Source organism: Bubalus bubalis, chromosome 4 (genome assembly GCF_019923935.1).
Source record: "Bubalus bubalis isolate 160015118507 breed Murrah chromosome 4, NDDB_SH_1, whole genome shotgun sequence".
NCBI lineage: Eukaryota > Metazoa > Chordata > Mammalia > Artiodactyla > Bovidae > Bubalus > Bubalus bubalis.
The window spans coordinates 142,487,064-142,511,717 of record NC_059160.1 but is presented as its reverse complement, the minus strand read 5'-3'; the positions used below and the strand labels follow the sequence as shown (position 1 = coordinate 142,511,717).

The window sequence follows — 24,654 nt, the reverse complement described above, 5'->3', positions numbered from 1 at the left end:
GTGACATTAATGGAATCAATAAAAGGTTGTATACAATAGGCATTATATTAAACCAGAATTCAAGCTTCACATTGATTGTGGTGTTTAAATTTCAATGGGTTAACTATGTATGAAAGGAAAATGACCCGTATTATGAATGTACTAAAACAGACGGGGAAGGAAGGACTTTGCCAGCAGAGGGAGAGGGAGAGGGATGGGAGAGGGGCACCACGTTCCCTTTATAGTCACCAGAGTTCAATAAAGCACCACTTATTTCCCAGCTTTTAAGAGCGCTTTTATCACAATGGTTCATACCTCACACTCCCTGGAGCCTGATTTGTTATAGGTGCAGGGTCCCGTCCCATTCAGCAGCATCTCGCTGGTCTCCGTGTTGGTGGGTTTATAATCTACGTAAAATTCCTGGGTGCTGGGAGTCATTTGCTTTAGGGACTGTCTTTTCTTTTTCCTGTGCCTTCTCATGAGGGAGCGCTGCTGCAGCTGCTTCATGCTGGCAGGATACCGCTTCCACGACACGTAGATAACAAGCAGGATGACAAGCACAGACAGGAAAAGGGCCACGCTCCCTGCGATGATTTTATGAAAAGAGATGTGCTCAGTGTCAGCATCAGTCTCTGGGCCAGGCTCCGTGGCTCCCACCGTGGGGGGCAGAGGGGGTTTGCTTTCATGCTTCGGCCTGGGGAGCTTGGGCTTAAACGTTGGCTTTGGGAGTGCCCTGGCCAGATCAAACCTCTCCGTGGTACTTTTGCCACAGATGCTGTAGTTCTTCACTGCATCAATCACATTTACTCCTTGCAGCTCTTTGGGACTGGCACAGATAATTGTATTCTCCCTCAGTCCTTTAAAACTTTTCAGCCAGTTTACCAGGGAACAAATATTTCTGCTGCATTCCCATATATTCCCGGCAAGACTGATGTCATTGAGGGATATCCAAGAATCCAAAATCTCTTGACCAATAAATGTGAGCTTGTTGGAATCCAGGTTGAGGCGCTGCAGGTTTGGAACACACTGGAAAACACTAGGTCCACTAAAAGCTTCGATCTCATTGCCTGACAAATCGAGCCTTTGTAACGAGCTCCAGGTCCAGGACATGGTCTGTCCTATGACACTGATTTTATTCCACTGCAAGTAAAGGTTCTGAAGGCTCACCAACCTTGGAAAAAGGGCCAGATTGAGCTTAGAAAATTGATTGTGCTCCAGGTGAAGTTCTTTGAGTCTGATCATACCAGCAAAGACATTCCTGGCTAAACTTCGGATTCGGTTGTATCCCAGGTCCAAAAGTTCCAGGTTGCGGCAGTCTTGGAATATTCGCACTGGGATGGTTCTCAGGGAGTTAGACCGTAAATGTAAACTCAGCAGCTTTCGCAAACCCCGAAACTGTTCAGATCCCAGAGAATGCAGCTGATTGTAGGACAGATCCAAGTTCCGTAAATTTGTCACAGGTCTGAAGGTATTGTTGAGAAAATAGGAGATTCTGTTGGAACTCAGAATCAACTCTTTGAGTCTGCGTATTCCATTAAAAGCATTCTCATCAATATTGCTGATATGGTTATGGTCAAGGTACAGCCAGGTGAGCTGGTTGAGCCCTTTGAATTGATTATACTTAAGTTTTTGAAGGCTGTTATAGCGAAGGGACAAACCTAAGCAACCAGCAGATATACTTGAGGGTATCTCCTGTAATTTCTGAGATTCACAATATACCATTTTGCCTTCACACCTACAGCCCTTAGGGCATCCTCGTTCAGCAGAAGAAAGCATTGTCAGTAAGACAGTGGGGGCTATAACCAGTGCTACAGCTGATCCGCTCAGTAGCCTAATTACATTGAAACCTGGAAATAAAAACAACTTAGAAAAGTTATCCCCCCAAAAAAGAATTAATTTATTTTTTAATCAAGCAAAAATAAGCATATATTTTCTTTTTTAGAAATTTAAATGTACAGAGCAATATTTAACAGCAAATATCATCTCCTTATCATTTAAAGAAAAATTGTCTTTAGGCTTTTTTTTTTAATAGTTAAGCAAGGAAACATGTTCACTAAGCAGTTGAATTTATAGTCTTAGAGCAGAGCAAGGTAATCTCTACAATAATTAAGGCAGAATTAATATACAGACTAGTGGATTTTTTTTTGTTTTTGTTTTTTTAAGAAGAAAAGAAGAAAAATGACAAAACATACCCATCCTTTGTATTGTTCAAAGGTCGTCCTTAGGTCTTTTGCTTTGGCTTAGGGGCCACTTGCATGACAGCCCCTGTCAGTTGCACTGTAGTCAGTCAGGGCTCGCTGACACCCAGGAAGAAAAATTGGACCCCTTGGGAGATGGACCGATTTTGGAACATTATTCTTTGCCAGCCACGCAGAACACTCCAAGAACAAATAAATCCCAACACCGCATTCGCAGCAAAACATCAAAATCTTCCTAGGTAATAGGATCTTCATGGATATTACGTTTTTGCATCTTTACAGTTTTTTTTTTTTGGTGGGGGGGAGGTGGTGTAAAAAAAAAAAAAAAAAAAAAAAAAAACTGGCTTCTACAATTTCTTCTTATCAGAAAGCAAGATGTATTCCTTCAGGCAACATGAGGCTACCTGAGCTGCCACATCTGTATTCCATAGCCCAGCATTTCTGGTGGCGAGCACCCAGTTCAGCCACAGAGCTGCGTTGGAGCCCAGAAGGCAGGAGAGCCCCGTATCGCGCACACGCTCAGCTCACTTCTGCAGACTGTCATTCTGAAAGCTGCTCAGACTGTTGCTTTGGTTTCAGTGAATGCAGTCTTATGTAAAGCTGCCCCCAGTGGTGAAGAACATTATGGGCATGTGCAGAAATGTCTCTCTTTTATCTTGCAAATGAGCAGGCTCTCTGCTGGAAAATGAATGATTCTTTTGGGTGGCTCAATAGGAACTGAATGGTCACCGTAATCAATAACTAGCAACATTTTCTGTAATTTCCAAGTCTTGTTTTACAATTTGGCAACGTCTTTATTGTCTGCATCCACTTAATCGCTAAACATGTGCTGCCCAGAGTTTTTCTGGAGCTTGACATGAAGTTCACAGACCGAATGTCAATTTTTCTTAACCTCAACGTAGGCTTGGAACTGAAATTTATAAAATGAATTATTGAGCTTTTCACAGAGAAGCATTAACTGCCTGCCCATTTGACCTCTTGGAGTCACAATGATTATATTATACAAGATGTCTCAGGATGCTAGCTCACATACATTTTGGAACAGAGAGGATAACTAATGACATATAAAGTAATGTGTCCAATAACCTTTCTGGTTTTCCCACAAAAGACATAATTTATTTAATTGTTTATGACTTGGTTTGTTGTTTTTGTTACTGTCATTTTATCTTTTTTTTTAGTTAGAAGAGAAATAAGCCATGTTTAGTGTGAGTACAAGAATCAAGAGAGCATTTGGTTCAGTTTGTTGATGCTGCTGGTATTTATTACACTAATATTTATTGAGCCATTTCTAAGATAGCGTTTCAATGGGCTATCTTATTCTATCTGTAAACAATATTATGCTGTAGATTCCATTATACCCTTCATTTTAAAGATGAGGAGACTGAGACTGGGAAAGGTACCTTGCTCAAGGTCATATGGTAAGTGGGAGGATTGAGATTCAGAACCATATCTCTCTTATTCTTGAACCTCTAACCACTAGATGATCCTGTTTGAACAGCATTGTTATCTTCACTTTAAAATGAGTCAAATGAAAATTAGCCCGATTAAGTCATTTTGGCAAAGAAGCTGTAATAAAATTCTTGATTTCTAGAACAGGTTTGCATAAACTTCTTTTATATGCGTCTTCTAATAAGTATTCTAAAAACTAAAGAGGAAAGGCTTAGTCTAGTGATTAAGAGGATGAATTTTTGCACCTAGGTTCAAATCCTGACTGTATTTTATCAGCTCTGTAACGTTGACTATGTTTATCATCTTCTCTATGCATTAGTTTTGTCTTCTACAAAATGGGTATCATAACAAAATTCCATTTAATAGAGAGTTTGAGAATTAAGTCATCTCCATATCTGTAGAGTATGAAGATGACATAATCTTAGACTAGTATGTGACACTTAATAAGCCTGTGTTAACTGTTATTTGAATAATATCAACTTTTCTATACTTGCTGATATTGCATGTTATTTAGTATTTAATAGTCACTGTGGTGACTGTCATTAATTCACAAAGAACTATTTCACTGAATATTTTTTATATTGTTTATAATTGGTTTCTGAGATGCTCTCAATCTTGCCTTCTTTGATGAGAAGTGTTCGTAAATCACCATCATCTCAACTTTCTCTTTACAATGAATATTTAAAGTAGACTGTAACTCATAATTAATGTTTGATTTTCTTCAGCAGAGCAGAATATGGTAACATCTGCCCCACAGAGAAAACCATTTTGTTTAAAAAAAAATGGTAATTTATTTTAAGTTCTCCTTGCTAGTCTTTGTTAGGTGAATTGACTGGAAAATCATGGAAAGTTTTCATATTTTCAAAGGATGAGAGGCTCGGTAACAGTTATGATAAACAAAAGGGGCCCCCTAGGTACAGTCAGATTTCTCACATAAGATGCCATTAATAGGACAGTATGTGCAGGCTGAGTCACTCAGTGGTGTGTGACTCTCTGTGACTCTATGGACTGTAGCCCACCAGGATCCTCTGTCCACAGGATTCTCCAGGAGTGAGTTGCTATGCCTTCCTCCAGGGCATCTTCCTGACCAAGGGATTGAACGTGTGTCTCTTCTGTCTCCTGCATTGGCAAGCAGATTCTTTACCACTGGTGCCACTTGGGAAGTGTTTCCTCCCAAATTATTATGCTATGAATTTACATAAAGCCCCCAGAGAGCTTGTTAAAAAGGTAAATTTCCCAATCCCTCCCCCAAGATTTTGATTCAAGGAGACAGAAGAGGCTACATGTATCAGCAGACTCTGATGGACAGCTAGGTTTAAGAAACACACTGTAAAGGAATAAATAAAAATAATAAATTTTCTCCTAGTAGGAAGAGAGGACATATAAAACTATGATATTGTGATATAAGTTCTGTGAGGACAAAAATAAAGTTTTATCTGCTTTGGTTTTCCTAAAAACTGCTATAGCGCTTGGCACATTTTAGATGCTCAATAAATATTTACTGAACAGACGCATTTTTATGAGGGTCAGAAGTACATTTGATGTAGGATAAACTGGTTATGTAATGCTAGTCTTGTATACATAGGATTGATCTCTGCAAAATTCCTCTGCCAGTGAGATTGGGTACAATTTTGGAGAAAGCGTTCTTTAAAAATGTGTGTGAAAAGGCAAGAAATTGGGAAGTGGAAATACTCAGATGGTCAGCATGTGATCTTCACTTTCTATGTAGACATCTCTTGTCTTTATAGTTAAACTGTACGTTTTTTGAGAATAGTAAATATAGGTTTGAATATTCCCTTTGGCATTTTATACCTTTTATCATCTAACATCCCAAATAGGGCTTGACAATTTGTATCTATTAAAAAAGACTAAAGAGAATACTATGTATAACTCCTTTATCATCCCTGTTGCTTGAAGGCTCAGATTTTTCTCTTCACCATCCCTGCTTCTCTTTGGGAAGTAATCATTGCCATGTCTGTTTTCCCAACAGCTGCAGAAGGCTGCTCTCGGGTGCATGGAGGCCCCAACAACTTTATGTTTTTATTCTTCTTTCATTCTATGACAGGGGCACAGATGAGCCCACTGAGAATGCAGTTTGCTTACTCTGCTTTTCCTGGGATAAATCTTGGATCAATATGGTGAATAACATTTGCTCTGTGTTACACACCATGCCATTAGCAGACATTTTTCTGGTATCTTGCTTTCTGATCTTGCTTTGCTCCATAGTTCTGACTTTACAGTCACCTTTTGGATCTCAAAGTTGATTTTTTCTCTTAATGCTGACTATTGATCTCTTCTTCAACAGTAATCAGTAGCCATTCTTGGACTGGGTCTAACTCCAGGTTCTCTGGGTGCCTCCTACTTTGCCACTAATCCTTAAGCCAGTATTACCACCAGGTCTATCCTGGTTCATGGTAATGAAATGCTTGGAGAGGGAAGACCATCCATGAGGCTGGTAGAGAAATCCAAAAATAAAGTAGTGCCATGCGAACCCAGACTAAAAACTTGAGGCTACAGAAATCACTCCAAAGACATAGTCTCTCAAAAGAAAAATAAAACCTTATATTCAAAAAGATTTTAGTAATTTGCTGGTTACTTTTTAAAGTTTATTCTCCTTCTACTTGTTGACTACTGCAAGATGATCATTTCTTATTTGCCTTTCAAAATAAGCAAAATTATACTACATTATGTATTTAGCAAATTCATTTGCATTTAAAACCATGTACAGAGCAAACTATAAACTACCTGACAAATTAAATTTCCCCAATGAATCTAGGGCCTTAATGATTTAAATACTTATGGAATATAGTGTCATGTATCTAAAGACTTTTTTATTGCACTTATAGTACTTCAAAAAGCTTAACATATTTTGTTTAAATTAGGCAAATAAATCCAATCTCAGTTATATAATGCCAGATTTCAGTCTAATATGAAACTGAATTGCCAAATATAAACTTAGAAAATCAATTTAAAGTGGATATTGTGCTTGTGCTGCTGTGCTCAGTCATGTCTGACTCTTTGCAGCCCCATGGACTGTAGCCCACCAGGCTCCTCTATCCATGAAATTTTCCCAGGCAAGAATACTGCAGATGGTTGCCATTTCCTACCCCAGGAGATCTTTCTGACCCAGGGATCAGACCCACGTCTCTTGTGTCTTCTGCATTGGTAGGTTGGCTAGCGCCACCTAAGAAGCCCCAAGTGGATATACTGATGTCTTAACAATGGATTGGTCTCAGAGATTACATTTATTTAACAGTTTGGGTAACCACTATGTCCTAGACTCTGTTCCAGACACTTAAAGTACATTAGTATACAAAGCAGATATCTAAGCTTACATTCTGAAGGAGTAAGATGAACAATAAAAATAAAATAAATAATAAAAGTAGTATACTACTGAGCTTCCCTGGTAGCTCAGTGGTAAAGAATCTACCTGCCAATGCAGGAGATACATGTTCAATCCCTGGGTTGGGAAGATCCCCTGGAGAAGGAAATGGCAATGCACTCCAGTATTCTTGCCTGGAAAATCCCAAGGACAGGGGAGGCTGGTGGGTTATAGTTCATGGAGTCTCAAAGAATTGGACATGACTTAGTGACTAAACAACAACAGTTATAGAAAAAAGAAAAGTAAAAAAGACAGTGAAGTTTAGAAGTGGAAGGGGTGAGGTGGATTTCGGGTGAAATAGGATGGTTAGGCCCACTAAGAAAGTGGCTTGAGCAAGTCTTGAAGAAGATGAGGTTTTTAACCTTAAATATATATATGGGGAGTGGCCAGTACAAAGGCACTCAGGTGGGAGCAGCTAGTGTGTTCAATGAATAGCAGAGGCTAATCAGTCTAGAGTGTAGAGAGCATGGGAGAAAGTAACTAGAGATGAAGTCAGAGAGGAAATAGACTGTAAGGGACAAGAGTAAAAGCAGGGAAGCCAGCAGGGAGGATATTATACCAATCAGGAGACAGACGATGGTGACTTGGACCAGGATGGTATTGTTACAGAGGGTGAGTGTGGTGTCTGGCTGCTTGCAGCCCAAAAGCCTATAAAGAGGCCAGATTGGTGGAAAGGAAATTTGCTTTATTTCAGATGCTGGCAACTGGATGGGAGAGTGGTAGACGTCTGTCCAAAGGCCAACTCCCCCCACACATGCAGAGTGACAAGCAAGGGGTGAGACCTTTTACAGGTGGATGAGGGGGAGCTACATACAGAAACAGCACAGTTATCTCTAACAGTCATCTTCAGATTGGTCATCATTGGTCTGACCAGCATCATTTTGGTTGTTTTCAGTTCAGTAATCTTCAGTTCCAGGGTCCATTTGTTCCCATTTCTTTGCGGCCAGTTCTTGGAATTGTGGCAGCTCATGTCCTGGGTACAGTCTGGTCATCTTGTAGTTAACTTCTCCACCTGGTGTTCTGTATCTATCTATAACATAGCTCACAGGATATGGCTTAGAATATTATCTATAGCCTTTGAGAAAGAACTAAAGGTCCTCAACCATGCTTAATGACAACATTATTATTATTTAGTCTCCTTTGACTGTTTTTCTTTGTATTTGCATTTCTCACTTCTCTGATTAATTCTTTGACTAAAGTTTTCCACAGATAAAAGGCAGGCAGAGGGCATAGTAGGGGGGCAGGGACCATAGGATCCTGCTCTGATTCAGTATCAATGAAAGTGGTGAGGATTGGTTAGATTCTAGACTTGTGTTTAGGTAAAACCAATGGAGATTTCTAATGGATTAGAAATTAAGGTATGGAATAAATACAGAAATTAAAGATGACTTTTAGTTTTATGGGCTGAGCAGTTGGAGGGATGGTAAAGCCATCCACTGCTTCTATAGGTCAAGTTTGGGGAATAACATCAAGAGTTCAGCTCATTTGAATTATGTTCAAATTTGGCCCTCATTTTTTGTCAGACTTTAATTTTTGCAGCATGTTCTTGTTATTAGGCCTCAAAACACCATGATGTATTTTGCAATATTTTATAAAATGATTAGCAAAATTAGGCACTAAACAATAGCAACATGGATTTCTATTTAGATGTCCTAGACAGTGGCAACATCTTTGCAAATGGTCTTGGAGGGCATGGAACCAAAAGCTTTGATGAAAATTAAAAATTATATAAAGACCAGATATGATAACATTTGGACTTAAAGTTTTAGAAAATAAATTTGGTGAATCTGAAAGGTTTTTCTAAAAAAATTTAGAGAATGACATATGCTTTTTATTGCATATGCCAGTTGACATTTGGAATTTGAAATTGATTCTGGCCAGTCTTCTTAGGGTCTCAGTTAGCTTGTCTACAAAATAGTACTCATAAAACCTGTGCTATGAATCTCTAAAGTTTTTATTTAGGATCAAGTTACATATTTACATGTAAATACATTGTAGACTATAAAGTGCTATAAAATATTTCTGAAATCTGAGTACCCATGAGAAAATTAATTTTTCTTTGAGTTTCATCTAGGTTCTCTGTTCATCAGCATACAGTGGAACAAACATGTGTCTAGGGTCACTAAAATGACCAAGGGCTTTCCAGGTGGTCCTAGTGGTATAGAACTCACCTGCCAATGTGGGAGACATAAGAGACATGGGTTCAATCCCTGGATGGGGAAGATCCCCTGGAGGAGGGCCCATTCCAGTATTCTTGCCTGGAGAATCCCCATGGACAGAGGAGCCTGGGGGGCTACAGCCCATATAGTCACCAAGAATCGGACATGACTAAAGCAACTTAGCACACACGTAACATGACCTAGGGCTGAGTCAGAATTTACCAGTATTATAAAAAATCATCAGTATTCCCTTTCTACTATGATTTTTAATACCATATCCATTTAATATACAGCATACATCATTGACATTCTGTGTTCTAACTCATAAAGTGCTTTCACCAATAAGTGAATGTAATCTAGATGTTTCAAAGAGCTTCATATTTTTGTCTTGGTCACCGTATCATGTAATAAGATGGTTAAAATGCTAACATAGATCCTTCCAGCTATGAAAATTTTATTTTCTTCATTTCTATTTGGTAGAATACTCATATGCATTTGTACATTTATAACTATATTCTGCTCGTCCATCGAGGTATTAACATGTCTCTGAAGTATCCTTGATTTCCATCTGCTTGCTTCAAGGGCTCCATTAAAAACCATGTCTGGTCATATATGGTGATGAGTGGATATCTCTGACTTAGATAAATGGATGAAGAAATTTCCAGGTCTGACCATTAAAATAGTTTCTCAGTGTTTTTTGGAAAGAGGCAAATCAAGTGAATAAGACCTACAAAAGTATATAACACATCTGCCTATCCTTCACTTAAAGATACATTTATGCTACAGCATCAATCCATACTCTCAGGTTTTATTGCATTACTTACTGTTAGTTTGAACAGAAGTAGTGCTAAAGATAAAACTGAGGATAGAGACAAATAACAGATTCTTAGAGTGCAACAATTACTGGTTAACTTCTGAAGATGAAAGGCTACATGTGTATATTAGTCCCTCAGTCATGTTCGGCTCTTTGTGACCTCATGGACTGCGGCCGCCAGAGTCCTCTGTCTATGGGATTCTCCAGGCAAGAACACTGGAGTGGGTAGCCATTCTCTTCTCCTGGGGATCTTTCCAACCCAGGAATCGAACCCCAGTCTCCTCCATTGCAGGCAGATTCTTTACCATCTGAGCCACCAGGGAAGACTTCTGAAGATAAAAAGACTACATGAATTTAAGGATACAATTGTTACTATTTTTTAGTGGATATTTCAAAACATACGCAATGTAGAGAGCACAGTTAATAATAAACTGTTAATAATAAACATTAACAGTTATCAATATTTTATTAATGTTACATCTATCCCCATCTCCCTTCATACATACCCACACGTTCACACTGTTCTTTTTTTCTTTCTGGAGTGTTTTAAAAAGCAAAGCTCAGAAATCATGTCATTTTACATATATATATATATATATATATATATATATATATATGTATGTATATTTCAGTATGTAATTCTAACCAGTAAAGATTTTTAATTTAACAATCTAGTATTACTATACCTAACATATTTAACAGTAAGTTCTTAAAGTTGGTTTGTGGGTCAAGACCTAAGTAAAGCTCAAGTACTGCATTTTGTTTTCATGTTTCTTAAGCTGCTTTAATTTTTTAATGTTATAGATTTATTAGGAAGTACCAGGGCATTTGGACTGTAGCTTGTTCCATGTTTTATATTCAATTGATTGCTTTCCCTATGTCATTAAACTTGTAAGGAGTAAGTTTTAATGACATACATGTTAAGCAAGAGTCCACTCAACTAATTTAAGCAGGACATCCAGCCCCAAATTGATACTTGGGATATTTATTCACTCTTGTTAGCAAATTTAACACTTAGGAATATATGAGGCTTAGAACTTGAAGGAAAATATGTATTTCTATTTTGTGGGAATTCAGTAATTGATAAAATCACAAATTTGATTAAAATTAATATTAAGGTATCATGAGTTTGAGTTGGTTTACCATTCATATTTACTAATATTTCTGTCCTCAACTTTTTACTGTACTTGCCTTTTTGTTGATAGTTATGAAAAAAAGATATTTGATATTGTTCCTTGTTAAATAAAGCTGCTAATTTTTGCATTAATATTGGGATAGTCTTCTAAAGGAGGCTCAAAAAGTTACTTTCAAGAGAGCAGTCACCAAATTCAATTATAGTCATTTTTATTGAGAGAAATCAGTTTTCTAGCTTTTCATTTGGAACAAATTCCATGAAGGAACATGTGGCACCAGAGCTACAGTGTAAAATTTATGTCATATATATATTCCCAAACTTCTTATAATTTCTCACAATAAAGCAAAGATGTTTTAGAGTAACTATAAAAGTCTCTGAACCAAATTTTCACCTTAATACTTGATGCTCTACTTTGCATGCATTTATGGCTGTGCTTTGAATATCAAGTCAATACTGTTTAAATGATACAATAATAAACGTTTTGCTGTGTTTGTGTTTACTTTAGGTATATTCTGATGTATACTTTTTTTTTTTAAGAAAATGTTCTGTCTTAGTCCATGTGGGCTACTCTAACAGAAAATGATAGATTGGTGGCTTATAAACAACAGAAATCTATTTCTCACGGTTCTGGAGGCTTGGAACTCTATGATCAAGAGGTGTTCAGATTCCATGTCTGGTGAGGGCCTGCCTCCTGGTCCACAGATTGCCATCTTCTCTCTGACACTTCACATAGCTTAAGTGGCAAGGGCTCTTATGGACCTCTTTTAAAGGGGCACTAATCCCATTCACAGGTGGCTCAGTGGTAAAGAATTCGCCTGCCAATGCAGGAGCCTCAGGAGTTGTAGTTTTGATCCCTGGGTCAGAAAGATACCTTGGAAAAGGAAATGGCAGCTTACTCCAGTATTTTTGCCCAGGAAATCCCATGGACAGAGAAGCCTGGAGGGCTGCAGTCCTTGGGTCACAAGAGTCAAACAGGACTGAGCACACAAGCAGGAATCTCATTCACTTAATCACGTCCCAAAGGCTCCACCTCCAAACACCATCACTTTGGGGATTAGGTTTCAACTTGTGATGTGGTGGAGGTGGAATACAAACATACATTTTTGTACAATAGTAGATTTTCTATTGTACTTTTAAAGGATTATGTATAATATTTTCAACAGTTACACTAGTATATTTTAAAATTTGCCTTCCTGACAAATATACCAATATTAAGAATTAAATCCCCAAGCCACCAGGTAGAGAAAGATAATAGAAATCTGGATTTGGATAAAAAAAGCATATATTTCATTGGTTCTATTTTTGTTTCTGAAACAATGTCTAATTAAAAAAAAAATTTGCTGGAGACCTAAGAGAGTTTAAACATCTGATAGAAAAGAAATTCTGCAAAAAAAAAAAAAAAAAAAAAGAAATTCTGTGTAAGTTGACAGTGTAGTAACAGAGAATAGGAGCTGTGGGTCTTTATATTACACTAATATATTACAGTCTATTTGGGGACTCTCTTGAACTAGGCTAGAGAACCCTTCTCTGTACTGTAAATGCTTCATCCTGATTGAAATGTACTTCTCTTAAGAGTGTGGGGAATGCTTAGAAATCTCCTGTGGCTTGCAGCAGAGCCCCCATGTGGCAAACTTGTGATTTAGGCAGAGGCTGACTGAGTCCCTGGAAGCAAATGCCATGCTTCTCTCATAAAAATAACATTTCTTTATCTGGTGCTGAGGATGCAAGAGTAAGACCAAGCAATCATTTACCATCAGAGGACTTGCATTTTAGTTGATGAGATAGTGCAATATAAACATTATAGACATACATTGCAATGTCAGCTGGGCTTCCCAGGTGGCAGTAGTGGTAACGAACCCGCCTGTCAATGCAGGAGACATAAGAGACTTGGGTTCGATCCCTGGATGGGGAAGATCCCCTAGAGTAGGTAATGACAACCTGCTCCAGTGTTCTTGCCTGGAGAAACCCATGGACAGGGGAGCCTCGCAGGCTACTGTCCATAAGGTCGTTGAGTCAGATATGACTGAAGTGACTTAGCATGTACACACACACACACACACACACACACACAGAAGGCAACTCAGGTGACTCTATGTCCTCTCAGATGTAATCTCCCTTTGAGATTTTCATTGATAACCATCAACACCCTTACAGTGTTGCCGCTCCTCCTTGGACACTTTAGCCCGAGTAGACATAGTCTCTTTTTGGAACAGGTTGCACAGGTGAAAGGTTAGATAAGTTTTAAGAATTTTTTTTTTTTTAATTAAGAAATTTAGGAGGTAACACAATGGGAACAGCCATAGCAACATGACTCATACAGGGAGACTTACACAGAGTGGCTTTCTGAGACCCAGTTTTCTGATTGGGGGTTGGTGTCAGGAATATTTGCTCCAACAGATATGACCCCACCCAGTCAAAGCCCGCTCAGGCCTCATCAGTCATATTTCATTTTTACACAATAAGTCCACTGTTCAAACAGGAGTTTCACACACACAAGAAAAAGAGAAGCCTTTCCCTCAAGTACCTCCTTGCCTCTCCCTCAGTGATTTTCTTTCATCTCCAATACTTGGTCCTCAGGTACCTATGGTGACCCAATTCTTTCATATATTTTTTCCACTTATTGATGAATGAATTATATGGTAGTAGCTAATAAGGCTTATAGTATTAGCCTTCTCAGTATTTGCTGTGCTGTGCTTAGTCACTCAGTCGTGTCCGATTCTTTGTGACTTCCTGGACTGCAGCCCACCAGGCTCCTCTGTCCATGGGGATTATCCAGGCATGAACTGGAATGGGTTTCCATGCCCTCCATCAGGGAATCTTCCCAACCCAGGAATCAAACTCAGATCCCCCACATTTGCAGGCAGATTATTTACCATCTCACCCACCAGGGAAGCCCAAGAGTACTGAAATGGGTAGCCTGTCCTTTTCCAGGGGATCTTCCTGAAGGAGAAGTCAAACTGGGGTCTCTTGCATTGTGGGTGGATTCTTTACCAGCTGAGCTACCAGGGAAGTCCAGCCTTCCCAGTATACTTGGAATTTAATAGATAGCTCTGAGAAATGGAACATATTAAAGTATCAGAGAACTGAATTTTATGTACATAGTTTGAAAAGCAAATATAAGAAGAGATTTGTATTAGAAGTACCCATACTTGCTTTTCTTTCTCAGCTTCTTCACCAATTCCTTTTTTAGATTCAGTCACTTTATTTTAGCTATCATTTCCTTCTCATAGTATTTCTGAATTTTGTTGAGATTTCCATTTCTTGCTACTGTAACTGAAGATGCAGTATCATCTTCTCTCTTACTTTCTTACTTCCTGTGTTAACCTAGTGTTCAATAAATGGACACTGTTTAACTTAGGATGACTAGGTAAGCAATGCCACTGTTGGATTAAGTGGTATACTCGGTTGTGCTTCCATTCTCTTTCAACTTCTTATTTTTCTTAAAGTGAAGAATTGTCTCTATTCTCTCTCCCTCGAGACCCCCTAATCTGCTTAGTTTTATCTGTTCCTAGAATTAGTTGTTTTTCCCAGTAGTTGAAAAGATTTGTTGAGTGCTTAGTTTTTCCAAATAGTCATTTCAGATAATCCCTCTCCTCTGCAGCACTCCATTTTTCTCTTCCCCAGTATCTAGTCATAGCTGTTAACCCACCCCCCCTTCACCATTCTCTGACTGTGATATCCCCGTTCTTGGATCCTATGTATTCCTTGTCTCATTTTGTTGAAACATATCCACTAGTAGATTCCTAAGAGGGAGCATGTGAAAAAAAAATCAAGTCTGAAATTTTTAAAAATTTATCTTGACTGATTAATAGGTTGGCTGCATACATAATTCATGTACATAATATTTATAATTGGAAACCACTTTCTCAGAATCTTTAAACCTGTCTTCTCACACCCACTCCTGCTGCTGAGAATCAGATGTTATTCAGATTCCCACTCCTTTGTGTATAGTCTATTGTTTACTCTGGAAGCTTTTATGGAACATTATTTTCCTTGCTATTTGAAAATTAAATAAGAATATATCTTTGGTCCTTTTTGCATCCATCGTACTGGTATTCAGTGGGTCTATAAATCTGGAGACTTGTGTCCTTCAGGTCTGTAAAATTATGTCTTCTTTTTAAACTACCTCTGTACCCATTTTCTCTGTTCTCTCTGTTTCTCTCTTTCTGGAACTTTTATTGTGCAGATTTTGAACTTCTTGGATTGATACTTTGGTTTTTCTTTCCTATTTCCCATCTCTTTATCTCTTTGTCTTTGTTTCATGTGATTTCTTCAGCTTTATGTTACAATATTTAACATATGAGTTTATTAAAAATTTAGATTCGGTGTCAGTAAACGATGGCAGAATTAAATCCAGCAGTGATGCCACTGGGTCAGGGGTGTAAATAAAGTTCAGTTTCTGTAAATAAACACATTCATGTTCATTCATTTATAGATTGTCTATGGATGCTTTCACCCTGCAATGACAGAGTTTAGAGACTGTTAAGTCCTGAAAGCTTACAGTATTTACTATGAGTCCCTTTATAGAAAAAGTTTGCTGGTCCTCCTCCCTCTTCTCCCAATTTAGGTGATCATATTTGTTATCTCCAGGAGCTCTGTTTTGGTTCTCTTTTTTTCTCTTCTGAATATCATAATGTTTTATTCTATTTAACATGTTTTATTTTACATAATGTTTTATTCTACATCTCTTCTCATCCTGAGGATATCACATGGAGTGTGTTAGTAGTATGCAGCTTGCTGCAATGCCACTGTCCTCTGAGGTAACTTAATCAGTTCATTTCAGTCTATTTCATGATGGAAGCTTTTCTCATATGTTGAGCTTCTTGTGTGTTCATTCAGACTAATGAGTGAGGAAGGCACTAAAAACTGAGGGAAGGTTCCCTGTGTGCAGGCAAGCTTTTGGCTCCGGACTTTGTGGTAGTAGGATTTAATAGTTGAGCTTCCCTGGTGGCTCGGATGGTAAAGCGTTTGCCCGCAATGAGGGAGACCTGGGTTCGATCCCTGGGTCGGGAAGATCCCGTGGCGAAGGAAATGGCAAGTACTCTTGCCTGGAAAATTCCATGGACTGAGGAACCTGATAGGCTATACAGTCCATGGGGTTGCAAAGAGTCGGACACGACTGAGCGACTTCACTTTCACTTCTGCCTTTTTCACTGCTGCTGCTGCTGCTGCTAAGTCCTTTCAGTCGTGTCCGACTCTGTGCGACCCCATAGATGGCAGCCCACCAGGCTCCCCCATCCCTGGGATTCTCCAGGCAAGAACACTGGAGTGGGTTTCCATTTCCTTCTCCAATGCATGAAAGTGAAAAGTGAAAGTGAAGTCGCTCAGTCGTGTCCAACTCTGAAGGTCCAAATGAATGATTATATAGATTTGTTTCATTCACAGAAGACCCCCAACCTCCTTCACTATAGCTGCAGGCTCCCAGGGTTCTAGGACAAAGCAGAAAATTTTATATTTTTATTTATTACAACTACTTGAAAATTTACACATTTTAAGTATCTATAAATGTTTTTAATTTGCCTGAGCCCAACAATTTCTAGGGCTTCCCCTAATGGTTCAGTCCGTATAGATTCCGCCTGTAATGCAGGAGACACAGAAGGCTTGGGTTCAATCTCTGGGTCGGGAAGATGCCCTGGAGGAGGAAACTGGCAACCCACTCCAGTATTCTTGCCCGAGAGACTCCATGGACAGAGGAGCCTGACAGGCTACAGTCCAAAGTGTCGCAAAGAGTCAGACATGACTGAGCAATTAAGCATGCACACAATGTTTCATTAAAATAATGAGTTTATAATTTTATAATTAAATATAGATAATATTAATAGCATTTTATGTATGTTTTCTCAAGAAGCCAACTATAGTCTGAACTGAAATATAGATTTGTTTTCCCACTTTTTTTGATAAAAATTTTGATTTCAGTTATTGTTATCCCTTACACTTTAGAATGACTTTTCAAATTGAAAACTATATCAGTTCAGTTCAGTCACTTAATCATATCCGACTCTCTGTGACCCCATGGACTGCAGCATACTAGGCCTCCCTGTCCATCACCAACTCCCAGAGTTTACACAAACTCATCTCCTTTGAGTAGGTGATGCCATCCAACCATCTCATCCTCTGTCATCCCCTTTTCCTTCTCCCTTCAATCTTTCCTAGCATCAGGGGCTTTTCAAATGAGTCAGCTGTTAGCATCAGGTGGCCAAAGTATTGGAGTTTCAGCTTCAGCATCAGTCCTTCCAATGAATATTCAGGACTGATCTCCTTTAGGATGGACTGGTTGGATCTCCTTGCAGTCCAAGGGACTCTCAAGAGTCTTCTCCAACACCACAATTCAAAAGTATCAATTCTTCAGCCCTCAGCCTTTTTTACAGTCCAACTCTCACATCCATACATGACCACTGGAAAAACCATAGCCTTCACTAGATGGACCTTCGTTGGCAGAGTAATGTCTCTGCTTTTTAATATGCTGTCTTGGTTGGTCATAACTTTTCTTCCAAGGAGTAAGTGTCTTTTTATTTCATGGCTGCAATCACCATCTGCAGTGATTTTGGATCCCCCCAAAATAAATTCTACCACTGTTTCCACTGTTTCTCCGTCTATTTGCCATGAAGTGATGGGACCGGATGCCATTATCTTTGTTTTCTGAATGTCGAGTAAAGCCAACATTTTCACTCTCCTCTTTTGCTTTCATCAAGAGGCTTTTTAGTTCCTCTTCACTTTCTGCCATAAGGGTGGTATCATCTGCATATCTGAGGTTGTTGATATTTCTCCCAGCAATCTTGATTCCAGCTTGTGCTTCCTCCAGCCCAGCATTTCTCATGATGTACTCTGCATATAAGTTAAATAAGCAGGGTGACAATATACAGCCTTGACGTACTCCTTTTCCTATTTGGAACCTGTCTGTTGTTCCATGTCCAGTTCTAAGTGTTGCTTCCTGACCTGCATACAGATTTATCAAGAGGCAGGCTTTTCAAATTTATTTTTGTGACTTTAGCAGAAAAAAAATTAGAAGAACTTAAACAATATGTAGGTATATGGTTTTTGGGGTGTATATATATATATATTTAAAAAAATTAAATTTATTTATTTTAATTAGAGGCTAATTACTTTACAATATTGTATTGGTTTTGCCATACATCAACATGAATCTACCATGGGTGTACACGTGTTCCCAATCCTGAACACCCTTCTCACCTCCCTCCCCATACCATCCCTCTGGGTCATCTCAGTGCACCAGCCCCACGCATCCTGTATCCTGCATCGAACCTGGACTGGTGATTCGTTTCTTATATGGTATTTTTTTATTACTAAGAATTAGAGCTTTAAAAGTAAATATAATATTTCAACTGTGAAAGTCCCTCGGTCATGTCTGACTCTTTGTGACCCCATGGACTATATAGTCCATGGAATTCTCCAGACCAGATTACTGGAGTGGGAAGGCTTTCCCTTCTCCAGGGGATCTTCCCAACCCAGGGATGGAACCCAAGTATCCTGCATTGCAGGCAGATTACTTACCAGCTGAGCCACAAGGGAATCTTAACATTAGCAGGTTGGTATAATCCCCAGACAGGGTTTCTGCCATAAACCATATGAGGTCACCTTGGAGCTTCAGATTAGGACCCAGCTCTTGTTTCACACTTGTACATCTCTTTCAATCAATCACACACACAAGCACACCATAGAGTTAATGAAGTACAGCAGAAAACGTGCTTGCCAGGAGAACAAAGAACTATAGGTCCAAGCGTCCTTACCTTGTCCTGAAGAATCCTGGATGAGCCCCCAAGATGAAAGGTTGCCACTATGAGCCATGAAAGATGCTGGGATTCTTGGCCTCCAGAGGAGAGGAATTTGATCTGGGGTCAGTGACGAGGCTTGACCACTCAGTGCTTTTGTGTAATAAAGTTTTATTAAAGTATAAAAGAGATAGAGAAAGCTTCTGACATAGACATCAGAAGTGGGCAGAGAGAATGATCAACTAGGCAACCATTTATTTATGATCCAAGTTTGCAGTTTGTGTCTCTGGGTAACAAAATGTGGGCTTCTATTCAAAAGCTAGTAATAGGTATCACAGGCATACAAATTACTGATTTAATTTATTGGCTGAGTTTGATACCAGACTTCCTCTTAAAGGCAGTGGTCTACATTGATTCTATCTTTTTTTCTTTACAGTATTTAGTTAAAATCATGAAAAGATTTTTGACTTGGTGTACATTTGCTTCAAACTTGCTGTGTTCCTATAGTGATAATCTAGGTTTCTGACTAGAGAAACCAAAACAATTAAACATGTCACCTCATGTATTGGTCATTAGTCCTAATTCTTAATCTATGAAGATTTTCTATGGATACTTTTAAAAGGCTTGAGAGGTTTTACATAATTTAAGTGGCTTATATGCTTTGCAATTTACACTTGGAAAGTATTGCATTAATACCAAGTAATAATGATATAAAGGCTTAGAGAATCAAAGAATTGGAACAGATTTTGAGATTATTTTATTCAATACACATTTTACATATCAGAAAACTGAAACCCAGAGAGATTAGCTTTATTGACATATGATATGGGTACCAAAACTTTGTGTGGAACTCAGATCCTTTGACTCTAGTGTATTTTTATACCATTCTGTCTTCTTTAAATCCAAACCAAAGTTTTTTTGTTTTTTTTTTTACCTTGTGAAGAACAATAGCACTAATAGATAACATTTTATCTATTTTCATATAGATTTATCCAAACAACTAAGACTTAGAATTTGTTTCGTTAGAAGTGAAACATAGGTCTTAAACTATTCTTTGTTTCTTTTCCATTTTAAAAGCAATATATATTTATTATAAAACATGAGGATCATGTTTCATTGTCCAAAGTTTGGCAATTATGAAAATTTTTTATTAACTTGAATTTAATGCATCACATTGGACAGGGAGGCCTGGCATGCTTCAGTTCATGGGGTTGCAAAGAGTCGGACACGCCTGAGCCACTGAACTGAACTGATTCTTTGAAGTGGATGAAACAATTATTTCAAATTCCTTCTACTGTTGGGAATTTAGTTTGTAGAACAATCTTTATTGATGAATCACTCAGTTCAGCTTCCCTTAAGTCACTGAAATGTGTAAATTATTGGCTCCACAAAGGAAAGAAATCACTGATATTATAATACACAGTCTCTCTTCTATATGGCTGACATTATCTTTTAAATAGCAAGTTATCCCATGCCAAAGGACAAGATAAATAGAAAAGAATTATTACTTTCTTCCCCTAAGATTTGGTGAGTTTTCAGTGGAATGACCGAGGTTAAGTCCAGAATGGTCTTACTGCTTTCCTAAAACACTACCACCAATCTGGTTGTGCTGTTGTTTTGCTTAAATCCCTTGAGAAGCTCACTGTCACCTCTGGTTGACCATCACATACCTCATGACACACAAGGTTCTTCTGATTTGATTCTTTTTGCTGTTAGATAAAGTCAAACAATCAGCCATCAAGAAAAACAGGGACCTTACTGGAGAAGGAATTGTAGGTTCATTTTAGTGCCCTGCACTTTGCCGTTCTCCATTTGTCTTACTGTCCTGTATTCAACTCTGTTCTGCCTCAAATCTCCAGTTTATTCATGGTTTTTGCTTCCTGTGGAGTTTGCTTCCATAACATCTTCAGTGCCTACACACTACCTCATGACTCAGCTTTACTTCATATCAGCTCATTCTTTCAAGACTTTTCAGTTTAAAATTCTAGAGAAAGCAAGTCTGAAATGCCATCTCATAGGCTGCTATCTGACTTACGAGTTGGTTCTTGATTAGGCGATCACCCTGAGTCTAATCAGATATGATGGAGGGTTGAGAGTCATGGTGAGGTCGGCACAGTCATGGTTATAAAACTGGGCAGGTGCTTCAGATGGGGCCTATTGCAGTTATGAACTACGGTGAATGAAACCTGATTTAAAGATCCTTTGCTATCTGGTCCAAAGCTACCCTTTTGCCATTATTTTAACTCACTGTGTGATATGCTATGCAGCCCACAATCCAGTCACAGCAAAATATTTATCATTCTCTGAACAAACCATGTTTACTTCATTGTTTACACTGTTCTTATACAAATATCCTCCCTGCCCCCATTGTCCATCAGGTGAAATTGTTAGATCAAATGTTGTATTCTCCATACAGTCTCTTCTAGGGATTTTGGTTGACTTCCTCATAAGCATTTTTGGGTTATATTACGTATACATATGAAATACAAATACATTGTACTGTATTTGTTTATATGTAAAATTTCCCAACAAAATAGCCTTTAAGTCAGGGATGATGGAATATCATTCATCTTCAAATATCTACTATTGACACATAATGCATATTCAATATGAGGTAGAAGAAAAGAAAAAAATCAAAGTGATACAATGGGAGATACTCCTATCATAGTCAAGAGTCCCTGGAAGGAGTACTGTAGCTGACTCACAGGTTGCCCAAGATACACTCAAGTATAAGGGCAGTGTATGTACCAAGTATGAGAAACGCTCAACTTTGGAGGCAATGAGCCAGAATACTGGTTTATTTTTCACCATTTGCAATCTCTATTCAACTAAAAAGTGTTGCAGATGGATTTTTATTGCTCCTTCATTCTCCTCCACCTGAGAAATTTTACTCTGAGGGCACTTTCATTTGTGTCTGAAGGCAGTGTCCTTGTATTCACAGAAAAACAACTCCTTATTTGGGGTTGTTTGTCAACATGTGCAGGGACAGTCTGGGGACAAACTCCTTATCTGGGTCTGTTTACTCCTCTGCTCCTTACCCGTAGTACGACCCCAGGGGGCATTTTTTGCCTTAAGTGGGCTTTCATTAGGGAGTTTACTGGAATATCTGTAACTTCCAAAAAGTGTGCCCATGGTGTCAAGAAATCTAGCTTTAGAAGCCAGCTTGAAGAAATCTGACCTAAAGGACTGGTTGTGATCTGGTCCTTATTTGTCTATTTTGTGTCAGTTCCCAAGTCTAGGTGTTGGAGGGAGAATTCAGAGGAAAGAAAAGACATCTTTCTATACTCACATTGTTTACAATCCAGAATGGCATAAAGATGAGACACTTGTTACAGTGTGGGTAGTGAGTGCTATCATGAAAAAAGACCAGGGTGCTATGTGATTTCATAGGATTGACAGCTATCCAGACCCAAATTGCAGAAGCAAGAATTTAATTCTGTTCTAGCAAAGAAAAATTATGGTGATAAAAGTGCATGATTTTACAATAAATAACTATTAATATATCTAGCCAGAGCAGTATTCAGAATACTTCCTTATTTGTTTTATAAATTCTCAGTTATATTCAGTAGAGATGGTTTGAAATTTAACCATGCAATTTAACCTAGCTAGTATTCAGCATGACCAGTACGTCTTAGTGAACACCTGTAACATATTGGTCAGTGAAAAACCAGGTGAGTATTATTAGTCAGTATCTTTAAAATTCTACTTTAAGGCATCTTTGATAGCCTGCACCACCCTTTCATCCTAAACATTCTTTAAAAACAGATGAGGTGCCATGGTGACAGCTTGGATAAGATCCTTGTCCACAAATACTATAACTTGACTGAGACAAATGTGGACCTGTTGTCAGAAGTAATTGTGCCTGGCAGCTTGGATGCTGCAAAAAAACTGGCGTAGAGTCACATTGTCACCACAGAGGCTTGAGGTTGAAGCAAAAGCACTTAAAGTCATCGTGAGAAGCAGTATACTGAAGGGAAAAGTTTTTATCTTATAATGCAAAATCAATATGGAATTCTGATCCAATTTTTTTTTAGTCTTTTCCCATGGGAAAATTAGGTGTCTTAGACAGTTTATGCCAAACAGCCTGCCATGCGGTATGCACTAACTTCCTTTAGACTTTTCAATATCAGAATCAATTTGAGGCCATCAGATAGAACTTCTAGCCAAGGCTTTCAAGCAGACAATTCCCACATGTGCTGTGTGTAGTGAAGCCAATATAGTGCCTTCTGGAATAAAAACATAGCTGTTCTCCAAAATAGATCCTTATGCTAAAATACACACACACAGGCCTTGTGTTTACGTTTTCAGATTAGTTTCAAGATTTTTAATGAATTCCTGAGTTTTCTACACGTCTACTTTGTAACAAGAGATAATCTGAGTTCATATTAATTTAATTTCATTTTATTTCATAAGCCTGAAAATAAGAATCAAGAAAGCCTTTTCTTAACTGATCTGATGTTAGTGGCACACATATTTTAATATGTGTTAGGGGTAGATATTCTCAACTATTAGATATTGATTGTGTTCTCTGAATTACAATTGGTGGTATGATCAGTTGAGAACTTCAATCATAGTACAAATTCATCAGATATATTAGTCTCAGAGTTCTCTATATGAGTTACATATGAAAGCTCCAACTTTGGCAGGAACATAATACAAGTTTCTGTTTGCTTTATATGATAGAAAACCTCTCAAAATATGGATTTCAGGAAATAACTGCAACTTTCAGTTCAGTTCACAGCACATATAATGTACAAATTCTTTATATGTTCATTATGGATTATCCACCTGAGGTGTCTAAGAAATAGATTAGATTAGATTGAAAATTGGATATCAATTTGAAAAATTAGTAGGACCAGAAAAAGAACATAGTAACCAGAAAAAATGAAAAATAGATATACAAAAACAGGTGTTTCTTTTTGTCTTCAAACAGATTATTGTTAGTAAAACAGAAATAAAACAACTAATAAAACAAAAATTCTTGCACACTACATATCATCTCTGACTTACCTTAGGCAACGTGCACAACCTGCCGAGTCAACAGAAACAAAAGTGGGATGAGAAGAACAACAAAAATGCTACTGAGGAACAGAAAGGAAAGGGATAATAGGTTTCCAGATTGGAAGGCTCGACAGCCTGAATTTATCTGTGTATAAATTCAAGGCTACATGATCAAAACCACAGCAGAATTTTTGTGTTCAATTCTGTGCTTTTAAAATATTTTTTGTTTTTAAGCATTCCAATTTGTAAATTTCCAAATGGACAAAAGTAGAGAGAATAAGGTAATGAACTTTACTGTACTTATCACCCATGTTCAGTGGTCAACAATTATTAATAGCACATGACTAAGCTTTATCGGAGAGGGCAATGGCACCCCACTCCAGTACTCTTGCCTGGAAAATCCCATGGACAGAGGAGCCTGGTAGGCTGCAGTCCATGGGGTCGTGAAGAGTCGGACATGACTGAGCGACTTCACTTTCACTTTTCACTTTCAAGCATTGGAGAGGGAAATGGCAACCCAATCCAGTGTTCTTGCCTGGAGAATCCCAGGGACGGGGGAGCCTGGTGGGCTGCTGTCTATGGGGTCACACAGAGTTGGACACGACTGAAGCAACTTAGCAGCAGCAGCAGCAGCAGCAAGCTTTATTTATTGTTATCCCCCTACCTTAGCACTCCATCCTAATGGGCTATTTTGAAGCAAATCCCAGACATCACCCAATTCACCTGTATATAACTCTGAAAGATAAGGACTCTAAAAAAATTATTGCTATGACGCTATTATACTGTCTCATTTTAAAAAGTTAGTAA

General features: G+C 38.4%; 2 protein-coding genes across 6 annotated transcripts in view; one reads left to right on the top strand and one right to left on the bottom strand.

Moving 5' to 3' along the window:
• LRRTM3 (leucine rich repeat transmembrane neuronal 3) overlaps nt 1–2,312 on the bottom strand; it is a 207,559-nt gene extending 205,247 nt beyond the window's left edge. For both annotated transcript variants that reach the window (XM_025285117.3, XM_044942174.2), the window contains exons 1-2: nt 2,172–2,312; nt 295–1,826 (exon numbers count right to left, since the gene is read on the bottom strand). In XM_025285117.3, the coding sequence (XP_025140902.1) occupies nt 295–1,826; nt 2,172–2,175 (1,536 nt within the window). In that variant the 5' untranslated portion in view covers nt 2,176–2,312. The remainder of the gene's footprint in view (nt 1–294; nt 1,827–2,171) is intronic.
• The window catches only part of CTNNA3 (catenin alpha 3), a 1,922,732-nt gene that overhangs the window by 827,474 nt on the left and 1,070,604 nt on the right, over nt 1–24,654 (top strand). The window lies entirely within an intron of this gene.